Source organism: Oryctolagus cuniculus, chromosome 1, assembly GCF_051225735.1.
Source record: "Oryctolagus cuniculus isolate XC-2025 breed Fujian yellow rabbit chromosome 1, ASM5122573v1, whole genome shotgun sequence".
Taxonomy (NCBI): domain Eukaryota; kingdom Metazoa; phylum Chordata; class Mammalia; order Lagomorpha; family Leporidae; genus Oryctolagus; species Oryctolagus cuniculus.
Genome location: NC_142867.1, coordinates 231,751,249 through 231,761,582, shown reverse-complemented (window position 1 = coordinate 231,761,582; position 10,334 = coordinate 231,751,249). Strand labels below are relative to the sequence as shown.

Here is a 10,334-nt window from a genome sequence, read left to right as displayed (position 1 = left end):
GCCCCCACGGGACTGACGTGCAGGGGCCTCGGGTTCTGAGTCCGCGGTTCCCGGCGGGGCCGCCTCGCTGGGCTCTCTTACGTTAAAGCACCCTGGGAACCGCTGGCCGGCAGGGGGAGCAGGCCCAAGGTGGGAGGGCAGTGCTGAGGCTGCCGCGGTGTGCAGAGGACGAGGGGGTCACACAGGGAAGCAGCTGCTGGCCAGGGACGCCCCAGGTAGGGAGGAGACCCCACCTCACCTGCACCTCACAGCCAAGAACCCAGCCCCCTCCTCGCCCGTGAGCCCCACCCTGTCCCAGCTGGAGGCCCCTGGGGTCCTCAACCAGGACACAGAGGAGAGCAGCACAGTGGAGTCGGAGACCCTTTTAATGTGGACACTCAGGGCCCGGACAGGCAGGGAGGTGGGTGGTGGCAGGCCCCCACCTGGCCCCCGGAGGGCATGCGGGCAGTGGAGGGAGGCCCAGGCAGGCAGACTCACCAGGGGGCCCGAAGGCCAGCCCTTGACAGGGTGTCAGGCAGGTGACGCGTGCCCGGGCCGCAGCCCGGCCAGGGCCTAGGAGCCGGCCTCCCCCGGCGCCTCCCCGAGCCGCTGCTGGAACTCCAGGCGCACCTGCCGGTTGGACTCCAGCAGCTCGCGCAGGCGGGCGTGCAGGCGGTCGTTCTTCTCCTCCAGGTGGTCCAGCACGGAGTCGATCTGGTCCAGCATGGCGTTGATGGCAGCGTACTCTGGGGGGAGGGAAACGCGCAAGGGTCCTGTGTCTCCAGACGCCCCAGCCAGGCAGTGGGGCCGGGGTGGTCAGAGGGCGGGCCGCCGAGGCAGCCCTGCAGGTGCCAGTCCCCTCTGCACTTCTCCAGCAGCTGCCCGGAGGCCAGAGCCCACGCTGAGCCTGGCAGCCGGGGCCGCCCAGGCAGGTCCTGTCCTCCGGCCCCTCGGGACAGCGCGCCCAGGACCCCGCCGGGCTCTGCACCAGCTCCCCTCCCTGGCCCTGCCCTCCCCGCCTTTCCCCTCCTCTCACCCCTGCCCTCCCTCGGAACCTGCCGCTGCCTCTCCCCGGAGGGCACTGGCTCCTCCGGGGGGCGTCTCACTCGCCCCCGCGCCCCCGGCCCACCGGGCCCCTGTGCTGATCCCCTGGCCCCCTTCCCCCGGCCTGCCTGCTGTCGCTGTGTGCACGCTGGTGTGCGCCCCCACTGGACTATAAAGCTCGGATGTCTCGTACTCCTGGTGCCCTCACTCTCAGCCGCCTCCGCCTCTGGAACCCGCACCTCCACCACGGCCACCCGCGACCTGCCTCTCCCAGCAACACCGCGTCCCTCAGGACTCAAGGTCTGGGCCTGTGCCCACTGCGGGCCCAGCTCTGAGCCAGCCTGTGACTCAGACACCCGCTGCCAGCTCGGGACCATAGGGGAAGCGGCTGGCACGGCAGGGAGTCGGCTCCGGGGGCGGATGTGCTGCGTCTGGGGAGCAGGCCCCCCTGCCCGAGAGAAGCCCAACGCCCTGCAAGTACGGGGAGGGAAACTGAGGCAGAGAACAGCGCCAGCCCAGGTCCTCTGGCTGCTTGGAGACGGAGCCAGAACTGAGACTGGGGCGTCAGGGCCTGTGGGTTTGAGTCCAGCTCTGCTCCAGGCCAGCGAAGTACCCTACTTTGGGGAGAGGGGGTGCTGCGGGGACCCAAGTCTGTGAAAACTTCCAAGTACCCATCAGGTGGCCGTCATGGTGGATGCGTCCCACTCTGTCCCGGGGACCAGCTGGGCAGAGGGGAGGAGGGGCGGGCTCTGCCTGCCACTCAGGGTCAGGCTTTGGCTGTGCCAAGCCTCTGTATCTGCCCGGGACACCTCCTCCCCGCCGGCCTAAGAATCTGCCAGCATCGGCTCTGGGAGGACCCCTCCCCCAGGCGCCGGGCCACCGATGCAAAGCCGGCCGCAGACCCCGAGTGGGGAAAATGTCTCCGACTGCTGGGGTGGATGCCCACGTCTGTGGCTATACCCAACAAGCGGGACGCCACACGGGCAAGCTGCACCGCGCGTGAGCCGCAGGCCCGGGCCGCCTGCCTGGGCCACGCCCTGCCCTCCGAGTGGGCCGCAGACCTGCATCACCCAGGACCCACCTGGTGCACCCTGCCCGCCGGCTCGTCTCTCAACCCTGACAGCTGCACGCAGTTAATCATGATTGCTGTCCTACCCACGGGGAGACTGAGGCTCGTCTCCGCACCCCAGCCCCCAGCCCCCAGCCCCCAGCCCCCAGCCCCGCCGTGCTGAGCCAGGCGCTGGGGAGCTGACTCAGCGCGGCGGGGCGCGCCCCCTCAAGCCCGACCCGCCCCTCGCCGGGGTCTCGGGCTCCCCACGGGCTGAAGGATGTGACTGAGGCAAATCCTAAACGGGCGAACGTCCCCAGAGCTGCCTCGGTTTCCCCCTGAAACGGGGCTGGCGTCCCATGGTTCACGGGTGCGCGGCGCCCGGGGCCCCGCATCCCCGCGCCCAGCCAAGCCCCCACCCCGGCTGCGCCCGGGAGAAGCAAAGGTCGCTGCAGCCGCCACCCCCCCAAGTCACCTGCTTCCCCGAAGCCGTCGTCCTCGCCTTCCGCACCCGCCTCCACCGGCACGCCCAGGTCCCCGTTGGGGCCCGACATCGCGGGCTCGGGCGCCACAAGGGCCACGGGAGGATGGAACGCCGCGACCGTAGCGTCCAAAGCCGGCGCGGGGCGGAAGGCGGAAGCGGTGGATGGAAGCCGGGGCCGGAAGCGCGGAACGCCGCGGCGGAGGGCCCCGCCCCGGAGCCGGAGCTCCGCCTTCGCCCCGCCCCGCAGCCCGCCTCCTGCTGGAGCCGCGCCCACGCCCTGCCGCACAGAGGCCCCGCCCCCTCCCCAGGCCTCTGGGCGGGGCCGTCGGGAGCTGCCCGCCCTGCCCCGGGAGCCGGTAGGGAGCCGGCCCGGCGGAGTCGCAGCAGCCTGGGAACCTCGCTCTGCGGGTCCTGTGGGCGAAACCAGGCCCGCAGCTTCCAACGCCTCCTGTGGCTGTGGCAAATTCTTGGTGCCAGGTCACCAGGGTCTGTTTCGGCCCCAGCGGAGAGGACCCACCTCCCCTCCCGCTACGCTGGTCCTGGGCCTCCCCGGTCTCGTGCGCACCCCTCAGGGTCACTCCAGTAGGGTCAGCCCTTTTTACAGAGGGCGCCTGAACTGGAGCAGCAGCAGGGTGTTGGGGGGGGGGGGTGAGGCTCCTCCTACCTCTGCCTCTCCAGCTCTCCCGGCACCACCAAGGAGTGCAAGTCTAAAGCAAAGTTGGCCGCTCCCCTCTGGGTGCTGTGTGGCAGGGGACTGCTGGGGCAGTCCATCAGGAAAAGCCTCAGATAAGGGGGTCCAGCGGCCAGCACCCCCAGGTATGGGTCTGGGGAAGGAAGGCCAGCACCCCACACCCTAGGAATGGGTCTGGGGAAGGAAGGCCCAGCCAGTCTCCCAGCCAGCAGGCGTCCCTCCTGCCTTGGACCCAAGTGAACGTGGCGTGCGTGGAGCTGGCACTTTGCCATCGTTTGTTCTAGTGGCTGTAGGAAGCTCACACCTCCGGTTACCTGGGAAGGTGGCACAAAGCCTCGTTTGTGCCCCTAAGAGTTTGATCCTAAAGGGCCCAGTAGTCCCAGGGGGCCATGGGAAGCTGCCTTGCTTGGACCAAGGTAAGAGAGACGGCATCTACCGCCCAAAGAGCAGCCCAAGGGCCTGGTGCGCCGGGTGCAGCTTCCACCCTTGGCCCAGTGAGTGGGGCTCTGGCAGTGGCCCTGGCTGCCCGTCTGTGGCCACTCGGCGCGTGAGCGTGGCCCCATCCCTGCTCCGATCTCAGGCTGCACCGAACTCGTCTCTTCCTGGAGTCTGTCCCAGGCTTGTGAGGTTGGGCAGCCTCTGGTGGGCTCGCCCTCCCCTAGCCGAGGGTCAGTGGGGTCCTGTGTGAGTCTGGGGGGCCCCACCCACTCTAGCCTCTGACTTTGCAGGAGGGAAAGGGGTTCCAGCTCACGATGCCACATCCCATCAGGAGACAAGGTGCACCCCCCCACCGTGGTCTGGGAAGGAGGGATGAGGGATGGTGCCCCCCCCTCCGTGGTCTGGGAAGGAGGGATGAGGGGCGGCATCTGAATGTCCATCCGTGGGGAAGGGACAGCAGGCACTGGCCCAAAGACGCTGGCGGAGGGACAGGGCCCCCCTGCTCGCCCCCTGCCTGCAGTGGCCCCGGTCTGGGGAGGTCGCCGCCTCCTCCGGCCCTGGCTGTGTTTCCCCCACAGCCACAGGGCTCCCGATGAGGTGGAGCTGGCCGCAACTTCTGCCCGCTCTCAGCTCTGCCTGTGCCCCTGCCGTGGGACATGTTGCCAGCGGCCCCGTCGGGGCCACCAGAGGACTGGGCACCCTTCGTAGACGGGCGCGGGGGCAGGGCAGGCTGCCTCCACCCTGGGGACGAGCCCGGGGCTGGGAGCGGGGAGCGCAGTGTTGTCCGCCTGGGAGGGACTCCGAGCAGTCAGAGGCAGTGTTGTCTGCTGCGGGAGGTGACGGCTGGAGCCCTGGAGCTGCTGTGTGGCCCTGACACCCAGACTGGGGACCATGGGCCCTGGGAGTGAGCTGGCCTGAGCCCCCACTTTGCCCTCCCTCGCCCCGTGGCCCTGAAGTCAAGCAGCACAGGCCGGTGCAGGGGCTAGGAGCATGTGTTTATTTAGGAGACGGATGAGCTCCGGCAGGGTCTCCGGCCTCTGTGTCTCTTTGTGCTGGGCTGGTGGGATGGGAGGTGGCACCCCGTGCAGACACCAAGGCACCTGAGAGAGAGCCGGGGTGAACAGACAGCAGCGACAGTGCCGGCGGGGGACAAGGGGCAAAGGCAGGCCCGAGCCCTCCAGCCCACCGCGCCTGGCCTCCCAGCGGCGCCCCGCCCAGCCATACTCACTGCTGGCTCAGTCATCAATGCACTGGTCTGGGGGCCGGTGTGGGGGGGAGAGAAAGTCGGTGAGAAGGGGGAGTGAGGGGCGTGCCAGATTCCCCAGGACCCCTGCACACCCCTGGGCCACCCCGGGCCCACTGGGGGTTCCCTTCAGGGATGCGGCCGCAGAGGGGCTGGGGGACACAGGACAGAGGCCTGCGGAAGGCTGCCCCCTGGTCCCCCCTTTTCCCTGGCAGGGCAGTTTCAGGCCCGGTCCGTCCCCACGTTCCCCTCCCTCTCCCCAGCAGCCATTACCGATGGGGGTGGGGAAGACGATGCGGTCGTCGGGGAGGCCCAGAGATTTGGCAAAGCGGGTGAACCTCTCCCTCAGCTCGGGGCTCAGCTCCTTGGTTCTCCCTGTGGCCAAGGTGACCGGCAAGTGGCCGGCGGACACTCCATGAGTGTTGGTGAGCAAGCGAGGCCTCCAACCCTGTCCCCACCGGCCACCCTGCCTCCCCTCCCGGCGAGGGCGTGGGGTGGGGACCCACCGTAGAGGGTGGTCTTGAAGAATTGCTTGTTTCTGGAACCCTTCCTGAAGAACATCATGGCATACTGGCTGTAGTCGGTGGCCACCACGCGCACAATGTAGTTCTTCACCCCAGGGTAACCTGCAGGTGCAGACGCCGCGGTCAGCTCCGCGCTGGCTGGGAGGAAGGGGCTGTGGCCTTGCTCCCCAGCCCGGCAGCACCGGCTTCTCCGCCATGGGACAGTGCGGCCCCCGGGGACTCACTCTTGATGTTGCCCAGGTTATACTGGCCGGGCCGGGACGTGGGGACGAAAGTCCTGATCCAGTGGTCACAGCGCTGGTCCCTATGGGCGGAAGCGGTGGAGGGCGTGAGAGGAGGGTCCAGGCTTGGTCCTGCTGGGCTGGACAGGTGGGGCCGGGACTGCAGCAGGATTTGGGTGATCCCGGTCCAGCCCAACCAGGGACAGCCCCCCTCGCCAGCCAGCTCAGTCGGGCCTGAGGCTCCGCCCCTCCCCCCAGCCTATTCCCGGCTGTTCCTGGTCTGTTTGCAGTCTTTCCTCCAGCAACCTGCCTCCCTGCCCTGGGCTGTCTCCCTATGCAAGGCCGGCCCCATGCCCCTCCCCAGTGTTTGTCTCTCCTGGGTGAGTTATGTCCAAGGCCCCAAGCACTCCCTAGCTCTTGGGCCAAGCTTGGCCCCTTTGAGTCTGACCCCATGCCCCGTCCCCTGGGGCTCAGCTCCCCAGACCTGCTCTTCCCTGGGTCTCTTGCTCCACCAAACGCCCCAGCCCCGACCCACCCAGCAGTCAGAAGCACACTGCAGGCGTGGGCTGTCCCAGGCTCCGCTCCCTGAGCCCTAGGGTGGCTGCACCGCTGATACCCCCATCATGACTGCCCAGCCAGGCCCCCATCCCCCAAGCTGCACCCCACCACTGGTCCCCACTGCTACGGGCGGCCCTGCTCAGACCTGCTCCTCACACTTCCGGTGCTGGGCCCTGGGGACCCCGGTGGGTGGCTCGGCTCTGACCTGCTGTGCACAGCCCAGGCCTCCTGGGACAGGCTGGCTCCTTCAAGGCCACCTCCTGGAAGCCCTCAGTGGAGGCTGTGGGTGGGGCCTCAGGCTGGATCCAGTGTCCCACCTCCCACTCCAGGACACCCTGCTGCCTCCAGTGACCGTGTGTGTGTGTGTGTGTGTGTGCAGAAGTGACTGTGGACACGATCTGATGAGTCAGAGACAGAAGGCAGAAGCGGATGCGTTCAGGGCAGAGCTGCGAGTGCTATGGCTTCCCCCAGCCCTGAGGCGTCCGCCCGCCTGCCCGTTCCAGCCACCCGAGGGGCGGCTCTCACCTGAGCAAGGTGGAGGTGACGTTGAAGCTGCGATCTTCGTTCAGCTCGTAGGTGGTGCTGTACATCGGCTCCTGGCCTTCTTCCTTCTTCTGGACGGCATTGCCCGCCAGGCCCACGACGTACCACTTGCCCTGGAACTGCGGGGGGCTGCTGGCAGATGGAGCCCACCAATGGCCCGGAGCCCCACCTCCCGCTCTGTCCCCGCTGGCCTCTCTGGACAGCCCAGCCTGGAACCTGGAACTCCTCTTTTGTTTTAGTTTGTACATTGATGGTCATATGACTTTATGTATTTATTTATTTGACAGGCAGAGTGACATAGAGAGACAGAGGGAGACCTTCCACCTGCTGGTTCACTCCTCAGATGGCCACAATGGCCGGGGCTGGTCCATTCCAAAGCCAGGAGCCTGGAACTCAATCCAGGTCTCCTACAGGGGAGGCAGGGGCCCAAGCACTTGAGCCATCATCTGCTGCCTTCCTCGGTGCATAGGCAGGCGCTGGATCAGAAGTGGAGCAGCTGGGATTTGAACCAGTGCTGCAATACGAGATGCCGCATTGCAAAGCAGCGGCTTAACTCTGCTTCACAACGTTGGCTCCCTGGAGCTGGGCCCTGGGCTGGGCCGGCAGTGATGAGGTCAGGGTCAGGGTCAGGGTCAGGGTCAGGGTCAGGAGCCCTGGGAGGAGCCCTGGGGGAGGAGGCCGTCCTGAGTCTGGGAAGGTCTGTCGAGGTGACCCTGAGGGTGGGGGTGGGGGGGATGGGGCATGGCCGCCATTGGGGGACCCCAGGGCAAGGCAGCCTGAAGCCCATGTCACCCACAGCTGCCTGTCCTCCCTGTAGCCGCCCCCCGGGCCTCTTACCTGTTCATCCTGGAAGTTCCGCTGCAGGGGAACCCTGCGCAGAGATGGGGCAGGGATCAGTTTTGGGGTGGGGTCCTGGGCCTGGATGTGCAGGGCCCCCAGCAGGGTGAGGCCCAGCCACAGGAGACCAAGAGGCATGGTGCCAGGACAGCTGCAGGGCCCGGTGTGTGGACGAGGAGGAGGCAGTGAGGGCGAGGCCAGCCTGTGCCCTATTTATGGGCCCATCTGGGCACTGGTCCCCCTAAGGTGGGGTGAGCCATCCTTTACCAAATCCAGGAAGGTGAGGCAATTGCCAGCAACCCAGGCTGAAATTCTTGGCAAGATTTCTGCTCCCGGATCCCCTGTGGGGATTGTGCAAGAAAGAGAGGGGGAGGCTCCGTGGGGGGCATTGGAGGGACAGTCCCAGGACTCTGGCGGGGACCAGGGCTCCCTCCGGGCACCATGCATGCCACTGCCCTTGGCCTGCTTGGCCCTGTCTATGGGCCAGTGGTCCCCGGTCCAGGTGAACTCTCATCTCCGGCCCCCAGGGCCCCCTGCTCAGCCCGAGCCGTGGGTACTGGGGTCTGCACGTGGTGAGGCCACCTCCCGGCACCTGCCCAGAGCCAAGCATGCAGCAGGCTGTGAGCTGCTTTCTGCTTCTTATAGAGGCCAAGGAAGTCCAGGCTCTGAGCCCAGATCCTGGCTCCAGGCCCCATTGGCAGGGGTGAAACCAGACATGCCTGCTTCCTGGGGGCTTGGCCTGTCCTGTGGGTTCCAGGCTGGGCAACAGACTACAGGTGTGCCAAGGCCTCCATCCCAGCTCACGGGGGAGCCCGGGTAGGGGCTGGTGTGGGTGGGCTCCACCCTGCCGCTCTGAACGCCAGCTGCTTTGGGTCACAGGAAGTACAAGGATTTAACCGTCGCTGAGACCATCTCCCTGTCTAGCTGCAGCCTTAGGCTGTGGAGCCCAGTGGCCCAAGCCTGGTGATCCCGAACTTTCTGAGACAGCTGATCCTAGCCTCATCCTGGAGGGAAGCCATTTCCTCCCTGGGGGCCTGGCCAGCCTGCTTGGGAGGCAGTGACGGCCCCCGGGTCCTGTGCAGTGTTCGCCAGAAATGGCTCACCCACAAGGGGCCACACGGTCCCCGTGCCTGACCCGAGGCTGGACTGCGGGTCTGCTGGCCTCAGATGGGACTGGCACGGCGCTCACTGGCTCTGCACACCTGCTGCTTGGGACCCCCAGCCTGGGATCGGGGACGGTGGGCCCTGAGCTGGTGGTTGGGGTCCCAGTCCTGCCCTTCCTGGGTGAAGGAAGGGCAGGGAGTGAAGCTAAGCAAAGCTGCAAGGGTGGGGTGACCGATGTGGCCACCTGGGTGCCTGCCCCACCTCTGCTGCGGTGTTGGATGTGGGGCAGACTGGTCAATGCAGCCCGTGGAACAGAGGGTGAGGGGTGCAGGTCCATGGTCTGAACCCAGCAGAAGGGCGTGAGAACCCCAGAGCCCACTGCAGGTGATGGCCCAGCTGGGGCTCGTGGGCTGGCGAGCCCCTGCCCAGCCCCCACCGCCAGCAGAAAGCTACTCAGCTGACCGTGAGGCCTGGGTCAACCTAAGTAAGTAACGGAGAGGGCGTCTCCCAAAAGGACCGCAGTACCCGGGGCGCAGGTTGCAGAGGGAACAGGTGGCTGCAGTCAGCCATGTGTGTCCCCCTGGGACGGTGAGGCAAGGGGAAATTTTGAAAGGTGAAATATGGAGGACACATATGCTGTTTTGAAACAACAATCCTTGGCCACAGAACTAATAGCAGGGGCCGGCACCGTTGTGCAGTGGGGTAGAGCCCCTTGCCTACAGCGCCCGCATCCCATATGGGCATTGGTTTGAGTCCCGGCTGCTCCACTTCCGATCCAGCTCTGTGCTGTGGCCTGGGAAAGCAGCAGAAATGGCCCAAGTGCTTGGGCTCCTGCACCCACCTGGGAGACCCGGAAGAGGCTCCAGGCTCCAGGCTCCTGACTTCGGCCTGATCCAGGCCTGGCTGTCGCAGACATTTGAGGGGCAAGCCAGCAGATGGAAGATTTCTCTGTCTCTCTCTCTCCTCCTCTCTCTCTCTCTCTCTCTGTCACTCACCCTTCAAATAAATAAAAAATGAATCTAAAAGATGCTTTATTTATTTGAAAGGCAGAGTGAGAGAGAGAAAGAGATCTTGGCCGGCGCCGCGGCTCACTAGGCTAATCCTCCACCTAGCAGCGCCGGCACACTGGGTTCTAGTCCCGGTTGGGGCGCCGGATTCTGTCCCGGTTGCCCCTCTTCCAGGCCAGCTCTCTGCTGTGGCCAGGGAGTGCAGTGGAGGATGGCCCAGGTCCTTGGGCCCTGCACCCCATGGGAGACCAGGAAAAGCACCTGGCTCCTGGCTCCTGCCATCGGATCAGCGCAGTGCGCCAGCCGCAGCGCGCCGGCCGCGGCGGCCATTGGAGGGTGAACCAACGGCAAAGGAAGACCTTTCTCTCTGTCTCTCTCTCTCTCACTGTCCACTCTGCCTGTCAAAAAAAAAAAAAAAAAAAGAAAAGAAAGAGATCTTGCACCATTGGTTCACTCCCCAAATGGCTGGAATGGCTGGGGCTGGGCCAGGCCAAAACTTGGAGCCAGAAACTCCATCCTGATCTCCCACGTGGGTGCAGGGGCCCAAGGACCTGGGCCATCTTCAGCTGCTTTCCCAGGTACATTAGCAGGGAGCTGGATCGGAAGTGGAGCA

General features: G+C 66.2%; 2 protein-coding genes across 2 annotated transcripts; both read right to left on the bottom strand.

The window, feature by feature from the left end:
* Positions 1–347: 347 nt before the first annotated feature.
* BBLN (bublin coiled coil protein) lies at positions 348–2,699 on the bottom strand. Its single transcript, XM_051838498.3, has 2 exons — positions 2,547–2,699; positions 348–725 (listed from the first exon to the last, which is right to left on the bottom strand). Exons 1-2 carry the CDS (start codon positions 2,623–2,625, stop codon positions 553–555), a joined length of 252 nt encoding a protein of 83 aa, XP_051694458.1. The 5' UTR covers positions 2,626–2,699; the 3' UTR covers positions 348–552.
* A 1,959-nt stretch (positions 2,700–4,658) lies between these two features.
* Positions 4,659–7,852, bottom strand: LCN2 (lipocalin 2). Its single transcript, XM_002722973.6, has 7 exons — positions 7,611–7,852; positions 6,756–6,892; positions 5,676–5,755; positions 5,434–5,553; positions 5,201–5,302; positions 4,913–4,939; positions 4,659–4,784 (listed from the first exon to the last, which is right to left on the bottom strand). Exons 1-6 carry the CDS (start codon positions 7,746–7,748, stop codon positions 4,920–4,922), a joined length of 597 nt encoding a protein of 198 aa, XP_002723019.2. The 5' UTR covers positions 7,749–7,852; the 3' UTR covers positions 4,659–4,784; positions 4,913–4,919.
* Positions 7,853–10,334: the final 2,482 nt, after the last annotated feature.